Source organism: Lynx canadensis, chromosome E3 (genome assembly GCF_007474595.2).
Source record: "Lynx canadensis isolate LIC74 chromosome E3, mLynCan4.pri.v2, whole genome shotgun sequence".
NCBI classification, from domain to species: Eukaryota; Metazoa; Chordata; class Mammalia; order Carnivora; family Felidae; genus Lynx; species Lynx canadensis.
Window position 1 is genome coordinate 11,993,547 of NC_044318.1, and position 24,716 is coordinate 12,018,262.

General features: G+C 40.1%; 1 protein-coding gene across 4 annotated transcripts in view; it reads left to right on the plus strand.

The window, feature by feature from the left end:
* Positions 1-1,137: 1,137 nt before the first annotated feature.
* MRTFB (myocardin related transcription factor B) overlaps positions 1,138-24,716 on the plus strand; it is a 127,672-nt gene continuing 104,093 nt past the window's right edge. For all 4 annotated transcript variants that reach the window (XM_030300046.1, XM_030300052.1, XM_030300047.1 and 1 more), the window contains exon 1: positions 1,138-1,350. In XM_030300046.1, coding sequence (XP_030155906.1) covers positions 1,197-1,350 — 154 coding nt within the window. In that variant the 5' untranslated portion in view covers positions 1,138-1,196. The remainder of the gene's footprint in view (positions 1,351-24,716) is intronic.

The window sequence follows — 24,716 nt, forward strand, 5'->3', positions numbered from 1 at the left end:
CTTATTCACCTGAAACTAATATAATATCTCAAGTATAATTTAATAAAATAAATAAATGAGACCACACTAAGTTACCATTTCACACCCACAAAAATAATTAAAATTAAAAAGATTGACCATAAGTGTCGTTGAGGTTGTAGAACAACTGGAATTCTCATTCACTGCTAATAAGAATGGTGGAACCACTTTGAAAAATCCTTCGTTCGTTTCTTTAAAATTTAAACACGCCGTTGCCTTATGGTCCACTTACTCCCAGGTATTTACCCAAGAGAAGTGAAAGCTTATATTCCTATATATACTTGGACAAGAATGTTCATAGCATTTTTATTTCTGACAGAAACTGGAAACAACTCAGATGTCCATCAGTAGGCGAAGGCATCAACGAACTGTGGTCCAGAATGTTGCTAAGCAGATAGCAGTCTTATGAAATGTTTCTCCCCTGCCCCATGTGGACCGCCATCCTTTTAGCTTTTGGCTTTCTGTAACCATTTTCTTGCTGCCCACTGTTCAGCTCCTAAGCCCGTGTCACGTATTTATGGTTTGGTTATGTCTTTGGTATTTCTCTTGCTGATTTCTGTTTCAGTCAGAATGGACCAGTTATGCTGTGATAATAAATAGTCCTAAATCCCAGTGGCTTGAAGTAAAGGTTGGTTTCTTTGTCGTGAACTGCATGTCCATTTTGGTGCAGCTAAGAGTTCTATTCCCTGCCGAGGGAGGAGCCCTCCTCCGAGACATTGCTGGTTGCTGTGAATGTTGACTTAATGTAAAGTTTTGATTCGTAGGAGTTAAGACAGATTTTCAAGCTAGACTGCTTTTTTGTCCCATCATCATTAGTTGACTTTTATCTTATTGTAGGGTGCATTAAAATCTTTGATGACATCAGTAACTGTAACTTTTAACCCACAGCACAAAAAATTAAAATACTTTTCAACTTGTATTTACCTGGTAAATGCTATTTTTAGTCTTATTCCTGTGTGTTGGACAAAGAACCAAGAGCCAGAGAGAGTAAACGAATTTGGCACTTGCTACACAGCAGTGAAGCTGAACTAGAACCCAGGGTTTCCATTTTAATATTTTTGTGTAAATTGGAGCAAAATAAATGTACTGTCTACTTACACGTTTTTAATTTGACAGTCTCTTCAGCAGGCCGCATTTAAGAGAGGTCTCGTACACCTTTTGCCGGTGGCTGGAGCACGATGGATCCCCCAGGGGCACTGGACGCGGAGGATGAAGTGGGGCCGTTAGCCCATCTTGCCCCAAGTCCTCAAAGCGAAGCTGTTGCCCATGAATTCCAGGAGCTGTCCCTGCAGCCCAGCCAGCACCTGCCCCCGCTGAACGAGAGGAAGAACGGTGAGCTCTTCAGCATGTGTGGTGGGAGCTGGATTTAAAGATTCACCCCTTCATGAGTCCAGTTGATTCCTGTTTGGTAGTAATTTTTCTTTTTCTTTTTCTTTTTTCTTTTTTTTTTGTCAGTTACCCTGGGCAGGCTGTCATGGCGGGGAGAGCCTTGTGGGTTATTGGCTGGTTTTGAGTAACAGGCAGAATTTCACTTTCCATCCAGGTCTTTCATTTATTTCCCCAGTAAGTGTCTGGTAGCAGTATTCTCCTTGGAAACAAGCTTTAGATTCAACCATTTTAGTACCAGCAGATTTCATGCTAGAAGATACTGGAGAGTAGCTTCCTGCACTGATCCTAGGGAAGGTTGACTGTGGATTTGACTAGATTCTCCTCCCATTTTTCCCGTCTCCAGTGTGTTGCACCTTAATTTCAAGATTGATAAAATTTAAGCTATCCTAATGATTACTAAGAAAGCAAGAATTTTTTGTTGGAGTGTTTTTCTATTAATCGTTATAGGATATGACCATATTGTCATTCTCTGCCTATCGTTGTATACAAAATGAGTATTTTCTATCCATTTGGTATCTGTTCAGGAAATTTTCATTGATCACAAAGGCTTCCCATCCTCTCTGGAAAACATAATACTGTCCATTTTTAATGTAAATGAGTAAGGATAGATGATAGACACTTATTTTTAATACTTAAAACATAAAAACTAACAAAATGTTAAAATTTATAAACATATCAAGCACTTATATTAAAAGGGCCACATTAAGAATTACAGCTGAATTTCTTATGCTTTCCACCGTTCTGATGAGTTTTACGTTTACAAATAATAGTTTTTAAAAATTGTAGATTTAAAAGCCTGAGGAAATAAAACCGTTCCCTTGTAAAACACTTCCTTTTGTACCTGGTTACTGTTTTTCTGGGTTCTGAGTCCTAACCAGGCCTTTTCATTATTGGCCTCACCTTCTTCAAGAAAGTGGAGAAAAGATGTATGTTATGATTCTTAGTTCTTTAGTACATGTGTTTGGAGTGTATTTGTTCTCCCTTCAAATAAGGCTTCTGGTACTTGTTCTCGGGCATAACCCTTGTCCGCTGTGAGTGGTGAAAAGCAGCATTCTGGCTCAGGTGCTGTCAGGCCCTTCAGGAGGCTGTTGTTGAGCAGTGGCTTTAGAATCTTCCATTTTTCTTAGACAGTGGCTTGGAGAGTATGACCACATTTACTGAAGCATGACCAAATGCGATCAGGTTCACACTGCACATTTGGGCCTGTATAGTGTTCAGATTCTTACCCTCAAAAAATGAGTTGCACTGGTATGAAATTGCAATAACACACAATTAGTCAGGAAAATGGTAGGGAAATGTATCGGGCAAATCTGTACTTCGTGATCGGCTTGACACACCACACCATGTTCTCTTGCAAGAATGTTGCCTTGAATATGTATGCCTGAATGTAAGCTAAGCCCAAATATTAAGTAGCCTCCCCTTATAAACTTTTGGGAAGTGGCGTAAATGGTAAGAATTTTAATTTTTTAATTTAGTTACATGTCCGTAATTAAAATCACATTTTTATGATGCAGTGCAATAATATAGAAGGATGCCTTCATTCACACTAATATTTCATAGAACCATCTGGCTCAGACTCTATCCATGAATCTTTGGGGGAAATGCTTTTTTTTTTTCCTCATCATCAGCAGAACCCCTTGGCATCATGCACCTAGTGCTAAAATCCATGGTGCGTCTTCACTACTGTCTCTTTCGTCTGAGTTACAGCAGCTTTTGAGTATATGTATGACCTGATACCACAGATTTTCTGTCTAAACCACAAGTACCATTGACAAAATGGTGTGTGTGTGTGTGTGTGGTGTATTGTCATATACTCATAATCTCTATAGCATAATCACTCTTGTGATTTGTGATTGGTTATAACATTTTATGGGACTGCAGTTCCTGTTTTAGAATGTAATTATCTGTTTTCTGTGAGTACGTAACGTATTCACTGGCTTAAAATGTACAGGGTACCAATGGGTACACAGTGAAAAGAAAGTCACTTCCCAGTCTTTCCCCTGAGCTACATGATTCCTTTCCTGGAGTTCACTAGTGTCATTTGTATCCTTTCTGACAGAATTGTATTTGACTACTTTTTTAAAATGAGTTTTTGAAACTGTTCTTTGCAACGACACCTAGTACTTCCGATTTTAAGGTTATAACCTAGGAATAATTAATGTGTTGGCCTTCTCCGACCCCTCCCCCCCGTTTATGATTCTACTAAGATATTTTTATAAACATCCTAAAACTAGCTTTAAATGAAGTAATTTTTAAGCAAATGTTTTCCTCAAGTACTTTTTTTGTCCAATATTGAGTAAATGAAAGAATATCTTATGAAATGCTATGTAAAGACTCAAATAGCAGTCTCTTCTTTTTTTTTTTAATATGAAATTTATTGTCAGATTGGTTTCCATACAAAACCCAGTGCTCATCCCAACAGGTGCCCTCCTCAGTGCCCATCACCCACTTTCCCCTCCCTCCCACCCCCCAATCTCTTCTTTTTTAATAAGTGACTTCAGGCAGTTAAAAAGCTTACCTTATATTCAGGCATATACTCTAATGTCAGGCTTATGATATATTAGCTTGATTTACATATATATTCCAAGGCATACATGGAATCCTTTGTATAGCTATCAGAAATCTACATTTTTGATAGTTATATGAGTCAAGTGGAATCACATCAAGCAATTATGGAATTAGAAGAAGCATAACTTTCTTACCCTACTGATTTTTTCATGTTTATGCTTCATTTTTAAGTCTTCTTAATGCCCTGTTTAGATTATATCATATACAAAATGTGAATCTTAGCCTCGAAATTAATTAATACAAAAAACTCTTTAGAGTATTACGAAATAGTCCGATTTAGGTATTTTCTTGTGATTGTGTTTCATTGTTAGCCCTAAGCATTTGAATTTCACTTGTTTGAATTATTTCCCTTTCTAGTTGGGGGGAAAATGAAGACACTTCAATTTGGATCAGTGTGTAGAAGGATCATGTCACCAAATAGTTTATAAATAAACTTAATGAGAGAGAAGTTGACATCTAAGTAATGACTCCAGGATCCTCCCTTAGTTTTGACTGATACTTATGTTGGCAATGTAGTGGCATAGCAGAACATTCCTACTACTGTAGCACATGTGAAAGATAAGCTGGGGCTGTTCTTTACCCCTGAACGTGTGGCCGGTGGCACCTCCAAAGTAAGACCACCAATTAGGCCATTAATTCTTCCCAAGAAGTGAGTTCTTCCTAAAAGAAATGTGGATATACAGAAGACATAAATGACAGACTTTTACTGAAACAGCGCACACACAGAGGACTTGAGCTTTGTTTTGATGTTTTACACAGTATTAACGTTCCTTCAGATGGTAAACACTGGCAGTAAAGGGGAAATCAGTCCGAGGGACAGTTAGTTGTTTTTTATTGTTCACGTGGGAAAAGCTCAGATGCTGTAAGTTGAATACAGCTTCGTAAAGGCAGGGAAAGGCGAAGTAGATGGAACCAACACACCTCCAAGAGCTCCAGCCCTCTGTGTTGTGCCCGCACTAGGGGAGACCACAGCAGGAAGGCTTTGGTTCCCGAGGTCATTTGCAAGACCGAAAAGTGTGCTGGTTGGTGAATGTAAGCTTTTGAGTCACTCCCAGCATTGACGATAAAGCAGATAAATTGACATAGGTTCCCCTTTTGCACAACAGTTTTGTATTTTAACACTTGGGACAGCTCTGAAAATGAGGCACAGTCCAGTCGTGTTCACATGGCCACAGGTAACGCCCCAGGCCGGCTGTCAGTAGTATGGAGTAGGTGGAAAAATAGTGTCTGCTACTTTCTCTTCCGTTTATTAGCAGACTTTTTGAAACTGTATTTACTTGGGAACAGCGTGTTTTAGGCCTCAGTGAAAAGGAGACTTTGTCATTCTTATTTTAAACTTTGACGCTTCTAGTTACCGTACTCGTTGGGTTTTTGATTTCATGGTCCTGTTTTGAATTTTTTTCCCTAAGATTTTCCATCCATTAAATTTATCACAATGGACAGTTTTAGACCATCTCTTGTTCTGCTCTTGAATGATTATACTAAAGAGAAAATAGTCCATTCAAAAGTTTGTTGCACACGAGGGAACACAAGGTAGTTCTTTGCATTAGATTCAATACAGGTATCAATACATTTGCACACAGATAACTTTGCCTTGCCGTGGAACTCGGCTAAAGAAAATTGCTTGCCTTGTACTATAGAAAATAAGTGGTATTTGTTCAAAGCTGATCTTTTCTTCATGCAACATTTCCTCATTCCTCATTAACCTGTTAGGTTTACTGTCACTCTAGGTGTTTGGAAATGCACAAAGGTGGTAAGCATTTGTCTGGACCAGAACCCTGTTCCTTAAGAGTATACATGAGATGGGGTGGCCATCTGGAGATTGGTGAGGAAAAGGGAGAATATTTCTATTTTTCTCTGGAGCAGACAGCCAGACATAAGATTCTCAGAGTGTCATAAGTGGGAAGGAAATAAATAGATGCTAAATAACCAAAACATGTAACTCTAGGATTCTTGCTTTCCCTTTCTTTAACTGGAGGTAATCGAAACAAGTAAGATTCTGTAAAATTCTCTTGTCCTTGGCTTTACTGTTAACATCTTTAGGACCTTAAATATTTAAAATTCTCAGTGATATTAATAAACAGTCTGATACATTTAGATAATTTCCTTTTCTGCTTTGGATGTTACTTAAGAGTATTTAGACTGAGAACAGAAATAGGTATAATTTCCTTAATTAATTTTCCTTAGTTTCTAATAGATTTCTGAGATTAGCCTTTACAGGTAAATACTTAACACAGTTATAAAGTTTAAAAGCCAATTGTGAGCCCCCTGACCACTGTAAAAGAAATTCTTGATTAATTAAGGTGGTTTTCGTATGTTTTGTCTATGACAATCTCTTGAACCTTTCACCATGAAAACAAAGTCATATAAGTAGCTTAAAGGTGAGGTACTCTCTTTCGCAATGCTCTTTACAAAGTCTCCTATTAAACAGCATGCTTTGTTTCACAGTGTAAATGAGCACCTATAACCCTGTCCATCACCTTTTTTTCTACTCTGGGCTTCTTGTTACTGAGGACTTAGCTGGCTTTAGTGCATTGCCTGACACACCCAAGCAGTGTGCGGGTGGAGGGAGGGGGCTGGGCCTTAATCTCACACACTCCCATCTGCAGCTGGCAGGGTCAGAGCACTACCAGAGGCCTACTGAGTCATTGCTGACCGGGTGGATGAAGCTTACGGTTTCAGAAGTGCATCAGCAAGATGGCAGGCCCCAGTTCAGCACGAGCGAAGCCCCATTTTGAGTTATTTATCCAGTCTTTATATTGTGTCCTCTTGCAAACATGCCCTTCGAGTGTTGACAGTTAATGTATTTATTAAAAGTAAGATTTAGAACTTAATAGTAATTATCAGTTTAATCTAGCATTATCTTAAAATTATTAAAATGTTTGCCTGGAATTTTTATAAGGATTTTCTAAAGTTACGAGAGTCCTAAAAGTGCATTGTTTCATATATAGATTATTTGAGATAATTTTCATAAAACTAGAGTCTACCATATGACTTATATTAAGCACTGGATCAGCAAATAAACTGACACTAATTTATTAAGAAACGGGCTTTCCTGTCCGTCAGAGGGTAATTTTAATTACCTATACAATGTAAATGATTAGTTAATAAAGATTACTCAACTACAGTACCCTAGTTACTTAGACCTTTCAAGGTACTTGGAATTAAATAGTTGGTTTATAATCAGACCCTGTGCGAGGCCAAAAGACTTCATTAAAATTAAGTAGGGGCTCTTTGTGCCTGTGTGCTCCCCCTAAGCCAACTACAGTGTGACCTCTTTTAGCTAAAAAGGAAGAGAGAGGATAGATACTGGATGCCTGCTGTCTACTGTGACTGTTTTGAAAGAGCTCTTAAGTATAGGGAATAGAGTGGGGAAAAGTGGTCGTGATTTTTTTTCAGCCTTTGTTATTTTATTTTAAGATATCAGTAATAAAGCACTTTTGAGACAGAAACCAGCAAGACAAATATGTTGGAATACCAGACATATTGGAATTTTCTCTTTGGGTTTTAGTCAATTATCACCCTGACTAATTAGCAAATATCATACCCAGTGTTTTTCTAACTCCTTTAAATTAACCCCTGCTGTTGGCTACCCTCACCTGCTGCCCTCACTGTTATTAACAGGAAGTGTAGTCTTTTGGGAGTCAGGACTCCAGTGTCCTCTGCTGACTCAGTCTGTGAGCATGGGTAAGTCTCAGAAGCGCTCTGTGTCACGGTGTGCCCGTTGTAGTACCTGTATGGTAGCTTTCAGCCCATGTGTCCTTCTCTGGCTGCCCTTCCTCATTGCATCATGTGCTCTTATATCTCATTGTCACTCTTGCCTGTGCTGTTCATTGGGCAGCAGAACCAGGAAGAATGGAAGATGACTTCCGTCTCAGCAGGTGGAATTTTCCATAGATACAAGTTAATGATGTCGCTGTGTATCCCATTCCTCAAGGTGTATTATTAAGCATACATGCCAGCTCTCCCAATTAGTCAGACTTTCCCCCAAATTTAAAAAGAAAGAGAAATTGAATCAATTGTGTTGTCCTAAAAAGAAATTTTTTTAATCTAATTTAGGACATGCAGTATCTTCCTATTCACGGTAATTTAAGGGTTGGCAGGTATGTGTTAACATTTTTATAGTAAGCATCAGACTATCAAAAGACAATTTTTTAGCTTTGTTTAAAGTCCAAATTATTCATGTTCTATTCTGGTCATCTTTGTGGTTGTTTGCGTCAAGGAAATGCTAATAGTTGGGTGTCTGTTTCACAAAACTTAAATTTTTGATACATGATCTCTATGTTTAATGAAGATATAACAAGAAAAACAGAAAGTCTGATCAACAACTTGCCTTTGGTTCTTGTGGGCTAGTTAAAAAAGTAACATACTAGAATTTGTCAGTACTGTCTGAAGATTTGAGGTTCATAGCTTCAAGATAAGAAACCCTCTTTGACAGAAGCCATGATCCCATCATAGCAGTGAGGAAGTGTGTTGACTGACCGTTTGACGAAAGCACCAGCATGCAGTATATACAAGGGAAAGTTTGCCATACGGGATACTCAGCTCTCCAAAATAGCCTAAAAATCAGCATTTCAGGAGTGGAAGTAGGGACTCTTTTACTATTAGAAAACATTTACTGAATGACCACTGTGTCTCCGACCCTAGAATAGTTCTTAGATTTTAATCCTCTAGTACAACGTTGGCAGTTCACAGCGTAGTGTAGTGTATCCTCATAAAACTGTTGGACACGTAGATCTTTGAAAGCCGTATCTTCAACTATATACAAAAAAGTAACTCGGAGACGATTCTTGCAGATAACAGAGAGGAAGAAGAACCTAGTTTTAAGGAAGAGGGCTGTGAGAAAATAAAAAGTAAAGAGGGCTGTGGAGCCAAGCATAGAGCCCGCTCTCTTGTACTCGCTGTGTGGTGTCAGACACAAAGTCTGTGTCTTTCGTCCGTGAATAGGAATCAAGTTAGATGTACCTCATAAATCGCTGAGAGGCTTCAAATACTAGAGCTGTTGTACAAACTGGCGTGTACATGGGACATCATAAAATACAGTACATGGTATAGGTACCCAGCACGGCCTGCCTGACGTAAAAATACCACGAAAGAGGAAGTATGCACGGTGGTTAAGAGCACCAACTCTGGAGCCAGCCTGTCTGAGCCTAGATCCTGGCCACACCACCACTGGCTTTGGTGGTCTGAGTCTAGATCCTGGCCACACCACCACTGGCTGTGTGAACTTAGACAAATTAGTTATCCTCCCCTTGCCTCGGTCTCCTCATTTGCACAATAGGGACCCTACTATGACCTGCTTCACAGAGTTGCTAGGAAGATTAAATGAGTTCATGTAAGTGAAGTGTTTAGAACAACAAGGGCAAGTAAGTAGCACTTCACAACTGTTTGTTATTGTTACGTATGTTTTGAGCATGTAGTACAGTTGGTCCTTCAACAACATGGGTTTGAACTGCGCGGGTCCCCACATAGGCATGTGGTTTCTGATAGCTAGTATAGTGCCGTAAGTGTATTTTCTCCTCTTCGTGATTTTCTCAATCACATTTTTTCCTCTAGATTTATTGTAAGAGTACGGCATGTAACACATATAACATATGAATGTGTGTTACCTGTTGATGTCTTAGGTCAACGGTAGGCACTTAAGTTTTGGGGGAGTCGAACGTTATTTGTGAATTTTCAACTGCCACGCTGTATTCCACTTCATATTAAGTGAATATAGTTTTCAGGATTCCACCATGGGGTTTTTTTTTTTTTTATTATTATAGCTTTTAGTGTCTCTTTCAATAGTCGCAGTCATTTCTGCGCCCGTTTTCCACAAGTATTTCTTTTTAAAGATACCAAAATGACATGCAGTTTCTTAATGTCTCTCCATGTACCTTCACAACACTTGAAGAGCAGCTTATCTGATGAGAGCTCAGAGGGCAAGTGCAGTAGGCACTGATTTCCCATGGAGTTTGTCTGTCTTGTTGGTACTGCCAGTTCCCACAATCCTAGCATTCCCTGGGCATCAGTCAGTGTCTGCAAGGAATGATTTTCAAATATTAAAGCATGTGAAAAGACAAACAGGCCAAAACTCAGAGCTCTCTAGGGACCATGACCTCCAAAACAGACTCCGTTCTGACATTTTCACAGGCTGCTTGAAGGAATTCCAGCAGGGCCATTCCAGTTGGTAAACTCCTAAACAAACCCTCTGTCATCAAGGACTGATTTATAGATCTTTCTCCTTCTTATGTACTTACTCTGAAGAGATTAGGATAGTAGATATGGTTGCTCAGATGCTTTTAAGGCATTTGATGTATATGATAAGTATTATACAGAAGACTTGTGGTATTTTGAGGTAGTAAAACAGTCATTTGTTTAAAGAGATTTCTTGCTCTGAGTTGACTTTTAAATTTTTTCTTTTTCCTTTTGATTCCTGGAAATCTATGTCGTAATCACATCTCGCAACTAATTTTTTTTCATTAAGAACCCAATTATTTAGCAAAGAAATTGACTAAATTCGGGAATGACCTTTTAAAAAATAAACATGTATGTATACAATGACATGTTTCATAATGACCTTTGGCATATGTGAGAACAAACAGTTTTAGTGTTGTAGAATATTCTTCTGTGAAATCTTGGTGTGATGGCAGTTGTTTAGATGATGCTTTAAGGTCATTTAGAAGGGGGGCGGGTCTAGAAGTTTTTCAACTAATCTGAATTCTCTTAAAATATTCTATTGTGTAGTATTATACACTTCTTAAAAAAAGCAACGTAGTGCAAAAAATAAATGAGAGGGCCAGAAGCCAAGAGATTTAGAGTCTGAGCAACCTAAGGAAATGGGTAATTGGGATTTATTTGGTTTACAGTTGGCCTTAAACGCTACCAGCCTCATGGTTCTCCAACCTGGAGCATGTATGAAATTCCAGGGCAGAACAGCGTTCTGCATTTGAGGGTCAGGTTTGTTGGAGGTGGTGGGGGGCGGGGGTTGTGTGGTTTGTTTCCTTCTTTGCATGTTTCTTTCTAATGAGTTAATCCTTTGGGTGAAAGTACAAAGTTTTCAGTATTTAACAAATGAATCCTACACAATGAGAACTTTGTTGTAATTTGATATCTGATTATGTGTAGGATTGTAATATGTTTTAAACAAATTTTAAAATGGGACGCAGGAAATAATTGGTATATGATTTCAACCAAGCCTCTTAATATTAGTGGTACAAATAAACCTCATTTTTATCACATTCTGGGAAGCTTTTAGAAACCCAGCATATTTTAGAGGTCTCCTTGGTAAAAGAAAATGGAAACAAAAGTGTCGTAACAAGGTGCTTAGTAACTGGTCACAGGTAGTTACTGAATGTACTAAAGTATTTTGTGGCTCTTGACTGATGTATAAAATGTATATGATGAAAAAGATCTATGTGCTTATATTACTGTTTTTCTCAAACCGAGAATAACAAAGTGATATTTAACTAGACATACTCTTAATATGACAAAGTAGTACTTTTCTAATATATTTTTCTAACATGGATGTTTCTGTCTCTCACTGTCAGTTTCAGTTAGGTAGTCTCTTCATCTTTCAAAACAATGGAACTTGATTCAATAACTTGCTGATAAACTAGTGAAATTTCTGCCTGCATAATTGTGTGCTTGTTTGCTTGTGTGTAGAGTTAGAGTAGCTGCTTGATTGCTTGCTGAATGCTTTTTGAACCCTCAACAGAAACAAAGTTTACAACCTTCAAGAATTTGAAGATTTTATTTGGACACCCAAGTATAATTTGGAGGATTTTCCAGATAAAAGAATTTACACTTAAACCAAGCAGATTGAGCAAGGATTGAAAAAAATTGAAATTTAAAGAAATCCAAGAACTTAGTCCTAAACTGTGAATTTCAGAATCCAGTGGGTTTAGACATAATTTGGTTTTTGTTCTATTACATTGAAACTATGTAACATGTACTCTGTCATAAAAATGTATACATCTCTTAAGTGACCAGGAATGTTTCATGTATCCTTGAGGGTGAAATGTTCTGTAAATGTCAGGTCCTGTTGGTTTGTAAGACTGTTCAAGTCATATATCCTTACTGATTGTCTTACCTCTTGTTCTGTCAGTTGCCCAGAGAGGTATGTTGAAAACCCCAACTAATATTGTGGAATTGTTTATTTTTCCTTTCAGTAATTTTTTCCTTTTCATATTTTGAGGGTCTATTATGTGTTCTTGTTGGATTGATCCCTTTATATTATGAAATACCTGCATCCTTAGTAATGATCCTTTTCCCAAAGTCTACTTTGTCTGGTACTAATATAGGCCCCCTGAGTTTCTTACGGATTGCACGATACATCTTTACCTAGCTTTTACCTTTAACTCATCTGCACCTTTAGATTTAAAGTAGATTTCTTTCAGATAGCATAGAGCTGGATCTTTCTTTTTTTAGTCTAGTCTGACAGTCTCTGTCTTTCAGTTGCAGTGTTTAGATAGATTACATTTAAGGTCATTATTGATTTATGTGGCATATTAGTTATCTATAGCTGTGGAACAAAGTACTTCATACCTTAGCAACTTAACACAAGATGCATTTATTATCTCCTAGTTTGTTTAGGTCAGGAATTCAGGCACAGTTTAGCTGGATACCTCTGTCTCTCATAAGCCTGCAGTCAGGTGTCAGCCAAGGCTGGGGTTTCATCTGAAGGTTCAACTGGTGAAGGATCTGCTTGTAACCTTAGTTATATTGTTGTTGGCAAGATTCAGTTCATTGAGGACTATTGGACCAAGGGCCTCAGTTCCTCTCTGGATGCTGGATGCTGGCTGGAGCCTTGTTCTTTGCCCCATGGGCCTCTCCCGTATGGCATCTTACTTTCTCAAAGCCAGTAAGAGAGATGTGTGCTAGCAAGACCAAAGTGATCTTTTTTTTTTCCCCAACATTTTCTCAACATTGTCCTATTCTTTTGTTTGGAAGCAAATTACTCAAGGGGAAAGGATTATAGAAGACCATAAATACCAGAAGGCAGGGATCATTAGAGCCCACCTGCCACAATTGAATTTAAAATCTATTATTTTGCTATATGTTGTATTTGTCTAGTCAGTTCACTCTTCCTTTATTCCTTTTTTTTTTTTTGCCTTTGAAAAAAATTTTTTTTTAGTATTGTATTATTATTTTTACAACATCCTATTAGCTTTACTTTTTTTTCTTTTTTTTTTTTTTTAATTTTTTTTTTTCAACGTTTATTTATTTTTGGGACAGAGAGAGACAGAGCATGAACGGGGGAGGGGCAGAGAGAGAGGGAGACACAGAATCGGAAACAGGCTCCAGGCTCTGAGCCATCAGCCCAGAGCCTGACGCGGGGCTCGAACTCACAGACCGCGAGATCGTGACCTGGCTGAAGTCGGACGCTTAACCGACTGCGCCACCCAGGCGCCCCTTTACTTTTTTTTCAAATGTTCACTGATCTTTTCGAATGAAGGTCTAATATGCTGCTAATCCTATCCAATAAAATGTTAATCTTAATTTATTTTTATCTCTGGAAGTTCCATTTTGTTCTTTTTTACATTGTCTTTTTCTCTCATCATTATATTCATGTTTTCCTTTAAATACTTGTACATAGTGGGGCACCTGGGTGGCTCAGTCGGTTAAGCGTCTGACTTTTGGTTTCGGCTCAGGTCATGATCTGACAGTTTCATGAGTTCATGCCCCTAATGGGGCTCTGCACTGGCAGGACGAAGCCTGTTTGGAATTCATATTCTCTCTCTCTCTCTCTCTCTCTCTCTCTCTCTCTGCCCCTCTGCCCCTCTCCCACTCGCACTGTCTCTGTCGAAATAAAGAAACTTAAAGATTTTAAATACTTGTACATAGTTATGGCTGTTAATTCTATTTTTTCAGTAATTTTTGAGTCTGTTTTTACTGAGAAATTTCTCTCCTGTTAAAGAGACATTTTCCTACCTCTTAGCACAGAGTCCGGTAATCCTTTCATTGGGTGGAACGTTGTGAGTGCTACACTGCTGAGTGGCTGCATTTTGCGTTGTCTTCCTTAAGTGCTCCTGGTAAGAGTGCTGAGCTTTCGGGTCACTCTCAAGGCTTTTTTAAAGCATTGTTAGGAAAGATGTAAGGTAGCATTCCCACCAGGGATGGTGCGTTGACTATCAGGCCTTGACCCCCTTTGGGATCTCTGCCAAATGCCCCCGTAAATGCCCCAGGGAGATCGTGTCGCTCAGGCTCGTTTTGAGCTCGAACACCCCAACCTTGTGTGCACTTTGACACATGTTGAGCATACGGCTCCCGGTCGTTGCTTGCCCGGCCCTGTGTAGCTGTGCGCCCTGCTCATCCAGCTCAGGCCTCAGCCAAGACTCAGGGCGCTCCTGTGCAGCTCGCTCTCCGGAGCTGTTGCTCGGCACGGGTCCCTCCAGTTCGGAAATCTGCACGGCGGCTCCCAGCTGTCTCAACTTCCCCTTCAGCTCTCTTCTCTGGCTCATCAATTCCACAAGCCTGACCAGCTCTGTTTGAGGGCTGTGCCCCCAGTCTGGAAGTTACCTGCAGGCCGAAAGCTCGGGCAGGTGTAAGACTCACTGCCGTCGTTGCCTTTACCATAGGAGGAGTTCTGTATGGCCTGTGTCCCAGTGTAGGAGAGAGTTCTGTCCAGTTGTGTGGTTTCCTGCGGTGACAGGTGAAGGGCAGTGCGCGTTCTTCCAGCACAGCTGCAAACCGGAGTCTGGACCTGGGGACGCGGCACAAGGCCCATGCTTTTCCACGAAGACGTGTTCCTCTCCGAACGCCTGCACCTTGGCCTTCTGACAGGGCCGCAGCCGTGCCGCTCTGCATTGGGAGCCCCCCCAGACACTCAGACGGTGCTGGGCACGCGGGCTGCTCCCCTCTTGTGGGTCGCTGAATGAAGGAAACCAAATTGTGGATTAAAGGCCGAGGTTGATCGTTAGTGGGGTTCCCATGCCAACCAGCTTTCCAGCTTTTGTTGTGGGCGCAGAATGGTGAGCAAGATTATGGGGAAAGGTGCCATGCTAGGCCTTCTTGGCTCGCTCAGAGCCAGCGGCATAGGTACTCGGGGTTTCATGGGGCCATCGGGCTTCGACTGCGAGGAGGGAAGGATTCGCGGGTTGGCAGAAGCCATCCGTCGTTAATAAAGACATGATTACATATTACTTTCTCTGCACAGGGATGTTGAAGTTAAGAAAACTTCTCCTTGCATCAGTATTTGAATTTGACTCAGTTTGGCAAAAGAGTCAGCCTATAGAAGATTTAGAAAATATAACTAAAGATGACATTTTTCTTCTTCCGTGTGAATTAATGGAATTTTCTCCTCAAGAATGTCTAGGTTATATCGAATGGCAAAGCACAGAATTAAGTGGTCCTCATGGTAATTCACCGTGAGTGCAGCCCACCCTCCTCTTCACTTGTCCCACCAACATGTCCCGCCCTCCAGAAAAGAGAGCCTGTGCAGAGGGAAAACACCCTGCAGAGAATTATATCCAGTTATCTACACACACTACTGTCACCTGCTTGCTTTTCTGTGGTGTGCATTTTTCGTAATGCACGTGTGCTGCTTGGATGTAAAGGAAGGAGAAAACCTTTTTTAAAAAATATGCCACATTACGTAATGGGAAATATTAGAGTAATTTGTAGCTCATGATTATATTATGGTATTGGGGGGGGGGGGTCCTCCTTAGAATCAGATTCTACTCTGGGGTACCTGGGTGGCTCAGTCGGTTAAGCGTCCGACTTCGGCTCAGGTCATGATCTCACGGTCTGTGAGTTTGAGCCCCGCGTCAGGCTCTGTGCTGACAGCTCAGAGCCTGCAGTCTGCTTCAGATTCTGCGCCTCCCTCTCTCTCTGCCCTAACTCACTCGCATTCTGTCTCTGTCTCTCTCAAAAATAAACATCAAAAAAAAAATTTTTTAAAAATCAGATTCTACTTAGAATCAGATTCTGCTCAGAGCTGGGTTGAATGTTCACAGCACATCACAGATTCTCATCCTTTGTGGACAGGGCTTTAAAGGAGAATTTATGTTGATAAAGAGTTGTGCGTGCTATAATAGAAGTGAAGTCGAATGTTACTGGGGTCACCTGAGGATCACAGAAACGCGATTTGATCAGTCTCCGTAATCTGGGTCCCATGGTCTATACTCCTGCTTCAACCTGAGGCCCAGAGGTCAAAAGCTGCCACCTTGGTTCACACGGCCACCCTGGCTGTCCCTGTGTGCCCTCATGTGGTTGTCTTACAGTTGCTGAGAAGCCCAAGTGGGTTAGGAGAGAAAGAACAGATACCCGGGGTGTCACTAGTCGTGGGCGGGGTGAAGGAGGCTTGTGTGTCAGAGCTGGCCCCCGAGACCCAGAAGAACAGAGCCCGGGGCAGGTCTGCAGCTCCAGTAAGTGGCCATCAGGACTGGTTCTCAGTCTTGTTTCGTCCAGGTGATACATAAACAATAAGATGTGGAAACCCAAAAAATAAGACACCATTGAATAAATGAAAAGTGAAAAGACTATTTCTGAAAATTAGAATCATCAATATATACTCAAACTGTGCATTTTAGAATATATTTGTTTTTTGTCAAATAAGTTTCATATATACAATTCCATTTGATTAGCCCAAATGTTTGAAAACATACTCGAATTATGTGTGAGTGGTCTCAGTACGCGAATGCAGAATCTTTTCCAATAGAATTTTTATTTTTAAGCTCTATGCTTTTTATAAGGTGCTGTTCCCTGCCTTTGCTTTTTTAAGGATTATAATCATGTAAATTAAATACATAACACTTATATTCTGACCTTCTTAGCTACTCTGTCTTCTCACAAAAACAAAACAGTTCATTTCTTACTTCCTTCTATGCTATGATGAATCAATGTATGTTTTTTTAAAATCCACCTGCAAATAAGGCACCGTGTTAGGTTTTTCTGTGTGTTTCTGCCTATGATTACATTCTTCCCTGTTGTCTGTACTGTAGGCCTGGAACCCAACCTGGCAAATAGCCAAGTTAAAATACTAAATTCGACCAGTAGAGAGAGGGTTTCTTCCTGAAATAGGTCAAGGCATTTTACCTTATGAGGTGGGTTTCAGGTGTTTTCATTTTATAGGACTATAAACTGAAAGAGAGATTAAATAATGCAAGGACAAGCAGCTAAAAAGGAACAGAGTGAAGTTTTAAAGATACAGTTGGTTCTTAGGCTACCTCTCCAGTTATAAAGGGTACTGTTAGAACAGGAAAGATACCTTTATTTTGACTCTCTTTCTTCTAAATAAAATGTATTTCTAAAGTAGACTATTTCAACTTTTATATACAGAAAATAGTTGCAAAGGTATAAATATAATCACATATAAAGCTAAAATTCTAATTAGGATTTTACTTGAGTGGAATAGTGCCCTTTAAAAGCCTGTTGGAGATTAAGTCCTTGTGCAGTCGCCGTCACCCTCTCGGCGTGTGCCGGACAGCCCCGTTGGAGTTTACCCAGCAAGAGTGATGGGTGTGGGGGGAGTTTGTGCCCACGGTCCCTCCCACAAATAGGGGCCCCGGGACGTGGTCAGCCCCCTCTTCCACATCACAGCTCACCGCACCCTCTTGTCAGACGCTTGCGTGCTAGGAGCCAGCCACACAACCGGGCACCGTGGTCACCCGGAGCAGAGACCTCGGGCAGTTTTGTGTGTGTCTCTTCATTCCTGCCTCGTGCTTTTGAAGGTACTCAGCTGAATGAATGAAGAAATGTTCAAGATTCCTCTAGTGGTGGATGCCCAACTAGTCATTTTGTTGTTTTTAACCTTCTAAACAAATGTGTTTTCGGATTTACCAATAAGATTGAGAGCCTGATAATAGAACGTGCTGTTGGTGGCAATTTATGTCATATTAAACTGTATGACATTTAAAGACTAGAATAAAAATCTCCTTTTACTCATTCTGTAAATCAATTGTATCTTTGCTGTGGAAAAATATAAAGGGACATTTTTCTGATTTCCTATAGTAGGATAATAATCTTTTTACATGTTCTTTTTAACTTCTAAACTTAGAGCAGTTTATCAACTCTTTATTTAAGAACAGTGTATGGTAAGTTGCAGGCATGCCCGAACATGTCAGTATGACGTGCATCTTCTAACAGTACGTATTTTCTCTTGTGTACCGCATTTGTTATCACCCTCAAAAACTTAACATCGATATAGCGTATACTTAATATATTCCCCATATTCATATTTCTCCACTTCTCCCAGTAATGAACGTCCTTTATTGTTTTTTTAAACCAGGATCTAATCTTGTATCATTTTGTGCATTTAGCTGTCATAACCCCTTAATCCCCCGTAATCTAGAACACTTTCTCTACTTTTTTTAAGACTTAATTTTTTCAGAGCAGTTTGAGGTTCACAACAGAAGTGAGAGGAAGGTACAGTGATTTCCCATATGCCCCACACATGCATAGCCTCTCCCATGACGAACGTCACTCACCAGAAGGATTTTACCAAGGCTGACCCTCCGTGGACACAGCATAATCACCAAACGTCCATCGTTTACCTTAGGGTTGATTCTTACTGTATATTTCCTGGGTTTGGACAAAAGTATCATGCCATGCATTCACCTTATAATATCACACACAGTATTTTCACAGTCCTGAATGTCCTCTGTGCTCTGTCTATTCATGTCTTCATGCCCCGCCCCACCCCCAACCTTGCAACCACTGATCTTTTTATTATCTCCATAGTTTGCCTTTCCCATAATGCCGTATAATTAGAATCATACAATAGGTAGCATTTTCAGACTGGCTTCTTTCACTTAATAATATGTATTTAAAGGTTCCTCCGTGTCTTTCCATGGCTCGATAGCTCATTTCCTTTTAGTGCTCAGTAATATTCCGTTGTCTGGGCATACCTCACTTTGTTTATCCGTTCAGTAGTTGACCTACTGAAGGACATCTCAGTTGCTTCCAAATTTTGGCATTTATGGAGAAGGCTGCTGTAAACATTTGTGTGCAGTTTTTGTGTAAACGTAAGTTTTCAGTTCCTCAGGGTAAAAACCAAAGAGCATAATTGCTAGATTGTATGGTAAGAGTATATTTAGGTTCATAAGAAGCCACCAAACTATTTTCCAAAGTGGCTACACCATTTTGCATTCATGACCACTTTTTGTTTTTTTTAATGTTTCACAGACTTGGCATTTTTTAAAAGTTGAGGCCATTTATTTTGCAGAATGACCCTCAGGTTGAATTTGTCTGTTTAGGTCCTTCTAATCAGTTCAAGTTACACATTTCAGTGGGAATATTACATAGGTGACATTATGTCCTCAGTGAATCACATCAGAAGATACATGACATTTGTTCCATTACTGTGATGCTCATTTTGATCACTTGTTTAAGGTAGTGTTCACCTTCTACTTCTCCTATGTAAATGCCCTGTTTCCTTTTTGTAAATATTATCAGTTACAGTATGATTAGTTATAAAGTAGTATGTGAGATAGTACCTTGAGACTTTCTGTTCTCTTTCACAAGCATCTTTCACCCATGCTTTTAATGACAGTTTTTGTTTAAATAAATTATTATAAAGGTACTTGATGGTTTTCTAATTCTGACATTCCTTTTCTATTAGCTGGCATTCTTCTAGAACCTTCTTTTCTAAGGGAAGTATCACTATGGACTCATAGATTATTTTGTATATTTGGAAAGGTATTATCCATTTCTGTCATCATTTCTGATACACACATTGTCCCAAATTTGGCCAATGAGAGCCTTGTTCATGGGGCTTTTGTGTCCCTTTGACCCATCCCCCTTAATTTTTGAGCCCTTACCTACTTCCTGGCAAAGAATATTTCAGGATCTCCTTATACTTTCATGCCCCAGTCCTGAAATTAGCCCTTTCTATAAGGATCCCTGGTTCCTTTTATTAAGGTATAGTTTTTAGAAACCAAGATCTGAGAGCTAAGCACATTCATTGTTACTTGGGTGTCGTTGCTTCTTAGCCTTTTCAGTGGACGGAGCTAGCACATTTTTTTTTTCCTTTTAATCATTAGTTACAGCTGGAGAAGCCATGCAGTCTGAAGAATATGAATGAAACCAGAGGATTTACATTTCCACATATCAAGACCTGCTATAACACTAGTCTAGACAGATAAACAGTCTGAGTAGTGGAATAGAATAGAGAAATCAGAAATAGATAGTATTTAGTCACTTAACTCACTACAAAGGTAACACGTACATGCAGTGGGAAAGGGTGGTCTTTTTAAATAAGTGGTTCTGGATTAAATATTCGTTGGATATTTAAATCATACATACATGCAAAAAAATCCAACTCTGAGAGGTAAAGCAAGAAAGCTCTTAGGGAAAAACATCTCCATAACCTTGAAATGAACAAAAATTTCTTAAACAGCATACAGAAAGCATTACTCAGAAAAACGTGATTGATTGCATTATATTTAAATTAATAACTCTTGTGCACCAAAGGCATCATTGAGAGAGAAACAGCAACCCAGAAGAGTGGGAAGAGAGCATTTTTAATGGATGTGGTTAACAAAAGATTCGTTTCCAGAACATAAAAAGGACTCCTACAAGCCAATATAAAGAACCAGACAAAAGCCTTGACGCACACGTCACAAAAGAGGGAATCAAACGGTGTGCATATATATAGATGTGTGTCCATGGGTCATCAAAGCAGCACGGGTGCAAATCTCAGTGAGGCATTACCACATGCCTACTAGGACAGCAAAAAGGGAGAGGAACACACTAGGCGTACCAAGGAGCATGGTGTACGGAACAGGTGGTGGATGTGTAAACTGGGGTAACTATTTTAGAAAACTTCCTCATGTGGGGCGCCTGGATGGCTTAGTCAGTTAAGTGTCCCACTCTCAATTAAGGCTCAGGTCATGATCTCGCGGTTTGTGGGATCGAGCCCTGTGTCAGGCTTGCCACTGACAGCACAGAGCCTGCTTGGGATTCTCTCCCTCTCTCTGGCCCTCCCCCATGCCTGCTCTTTCTGTCCCTCCCCCTTTCTCTCAGAGTACGTAAATAAACTTTAAAAAGTAAAATCTAAACGACAGAAGGAAGTTTGGATAGGGAACCTGTGCATAATTCTAAGTATCAGCAAGTCCACTCCTAGATTTTACTCAGGGGACATCTCTAGCTGTGTTCATCAGAAGCTGATGTATTAATCTGAGTGATGTGGAGGTGTCATCTTCTGTAGGTTCTCTGAGCCATTTCACGCTGCTCAGTCTATGGGGATGCTCACCGCCACGCTGCCTGTTAGAGGGAAGGCCTGGAGGCTGCCAGATGCCCACCCGCAGAAGCCGGTTCATTAGTGACGTACCACACGGTGGCGTAGAGCGCTGGTGATGCGTACACCGCACCTACATGTGACAATATGTGTGACTCTCGCAAAAATGACACGGAGTAAAGGCAGCTAGTCACAAAAGACTGTATATGCTACGATTCTGCTAACGAAGCCCCAAACCAGGTAACACTATGCCGTGGTGTTAGAAACCAGGACAGCAGCCACCCCTATCAGGAGAGAAGTGACTGGAAAGGAAGCACAGCGCAAGAGCTATTAGGGTACAGGAGATGTTGGGTTCCCTGCGGCCGGTTGCGTGAGCGTGTCCAGTTCGTGAACATCCAGCGAGTAATACACTTACGACATGTGGCTTGTTAATATGTATGTTAAAATTAAAAGTTAAAAAATTAAAAAATAATAATTTTTAAAGTAATACAAACATTACCTGAGAAACGACAGGAAGATGACGTCTCATCTGTTCCCCCTCCCACCTCCGCTCTCCCATTATTACTTCTTCGTGCTTGTTTGATCTCAGGCGTAATCATCGCCCTCCCTCCAATCATCAGTCTGTCTTTTTTTTTTTTTTTTTTTTTTTTGGCGATTCAAAAAGCATCTGTGCACGTTTCCCTGCAGATGTCAACGTGTGTATCATCAGGGTTCAGTATTTCTATAAAACGAGCCTATTTTGAGAGCACGTCACCTGCGCTCTCCTTCTTGAGTTTCTCCACCCCAGTCCATCGCCTGTGCTTCTGCCCGGGTGCTCTCTGAGATGACAGACAGTCTCTCTCAGGTCCCATTCAGAAAATTTCTTGTAATAGTACTGTCTAAGACACTTTGGCCTAATTTTAAGCCAGCTTTCTTATTATGAAATGGTTGCAGTTCTTTATATACCCTTGATACTTGTCAAGTAAGCGTTTCATGCATGTTCTCATAGTGTGCAGCTTCCTTATTCATTTTCACAAAGTGTCTTTTGATGAGGAAAGGTCTCGTTTTTGGTCAAGTCTAATTTATCAATTTTTTATGATTTTTGCTTCCCCCCCCACCCCCGCCAAGAAACCTTTGCCTATCCGCGTGCCATGAAAGTATTCTCCTTTATGTTCTTCTAAAGGCTTTTTTAGTTTTTGATTTTACATGTATGTCTGTGATATATTTCAGATTAGCTTTTATGTCTGGTGTGAGGTAGGGGTTGAAGCTCATCTTCCGTACAGATTTCTGATTGTTTTCAGCACCATTTGTTAAAGTCTCCCTTTCCCCATTGGATTGCTTTGGCACCTTTGTCTGAAATCCAAAGACCATTTAAGTGTGGATGTGTGTCTGCTTCTCATTCTGTTCCATCGATCTGTTTCTTGACTCTTATGCCAGTACTATATAGTCTCGATTACTGCAGTTTTATGGTCACTCTTGAAATCGAGTAGGATAAGCCCCCCAATTGCGTTCTCCTTTTGTAAGAATGCTCTGGATATTCTAGATCCATTGCATTTCCATGTCTATTTTAGAGTCATATTCTGGAAAAAAAAAAAAAACTAGATGGAATATGATTGGGACTGTGCTGAATCTGTAGATCACTTTGGGGTAAACTGACATCTAAATTCCAGCTGGTCAGTATGATCTCTCTCCATTTATATGGGCCTTCCTTAATTTCTCTCAGCAGTGCTTTCTAGTTTTTCATATAGAATCTTGTATATACATCTATTTTTGACGGTGTTGCAAATAAAATTGATTTTTAAATCTCATTTTACATACTCTGATTTCATGACCTAAACATAGCTTTCTGCTCTGCTTTGTTGATAATTTGGTAGACTTTTAATAACCCTTTGCTACTTGTTAAATACTAATCTGTTTCTGTGAAATTTGAGGTGAAAATCCCTTTAAAAGACGTTTCATTCTGGGGACGCCCAGGTGGCTCAATTGGTTGAGCATCCGACTTCGGCTCAGGTCATGATCTCGCAGTTCTTGAGTTCCAGTCCCACGTCAGGCTCTGTACTGACAGCTCAGACCCTGGAGCTTGCTTCAGATTTTGTGTCTCCCTCTCCCTCTGCCCCTCCTCCGTTCACACCCTGTCTCTCTCAAAAATAAACATTTAAAAGTTAAAAAAAAAAAGACATTTCATTCTGCATCAATTCAGATAAGGATTTATTTATGCCAAAACTGGTAGAAACGCCCCCGAGTGAGTTTATTTGTGTATGTTACATTAGGGTCTTGTGTAAATATGTGTGTACACATGTGTATTTTAAAGAAAGCGACAATAGGTGGCGGTTATGTTGCCATTGTTGATGGATGCATTGTGACCTCACTGGTTTTGTGATCATTGTTTATTGATGCAGTGTGTTTTCGTTAAGTGTTGGACCCTGTGCCAAATGCTAGGGCTGTACAGGGGGAGCCACCATCTCTTCTCTCAGGGAATAATCCAGAAGTTCAGCTCATTCCACAGTCACTGATGAGTGTTTATTGGTGTTGTATTTGCTATAGAAACAGAGCAGCCAGATTTAAGGAAACCCAAGAAAAACCCATGTTTTTGAAAATATTCCTTATCTGAAAAAAATAGGGCTTCTAGGGAAGCGAAAATAATACAAAACCAGAGAGACAAACCGCAAGAGACTCTTAAATACAGAGAACAAACTGAGGGCTGCAGGCAGGGTGTTGTGCGGGGAGTGGACTAAATGGTCGATGGGCACTGAGGAGGGCACTTGTTGGGACGAGCACGGGGTATTGTACGGAAGTGATGAATCACTGAGTTCTACTCTAGAAACCAAGACTACAGTGTATGTTAACTAACTTGAATCTAAATTTTTAAAACATGGGGCTTCTATGTGATTGCTGACATTATACTGTTTTCTTTTTCTTGTTTCATTGCGTATGTGTGGCCTTGTATACCGTAAGTGAGCATCTTCTCCCAGCAGCCTTGCCCTTTGTGACTGAAAACTACTGTCACTCAACTGGCACATACTTGAGGAAATCTCCTTTTTTGCCCGCTCTGATTTATAGTACCAGCACCAGCCTCTGGAAATTACGAGACCCTGCTTAGGGCCGAGAGGGCCCATCCATTTTTTAGGCTCTCTGATGCTCATGAAGTTCCATGCTATGACAGAATGTCCTGAAGTGGTAATAAACCTGACCTTGAAAGGAATTGATGGTTGCTGGTGACGCCGATGTTATTGTCAGCTGCATTTAATTTAGCTATATGCAGTTTCGTGCTTTACAGATCTCTGTGTCCAAGAATTTGCCTGTTATTTTAAGACTATTCCTAGAATATTCTGGTTTCCCAGCCTTTTTTTCTTGGTTCACTTGAAATTGTCATCTCATAGATACAGCAGAGATGTGCGTTGTCATGTTACTTCCAAAGGTTTGGTGTCCTTCCTTAATAAATTTTACTTACGAAAATGTGTTATGTATTAAATCTGACTACAATGGATATCCCACTTCTCATTTTCTTTCTGGATTTCTTTCATTCACATTTGTTTTCTGTGTATCGTCTCTAGTGTTATGACTAAGAAAAGGTTTCTCCTTGACAACGCTTGAGATAAATTCA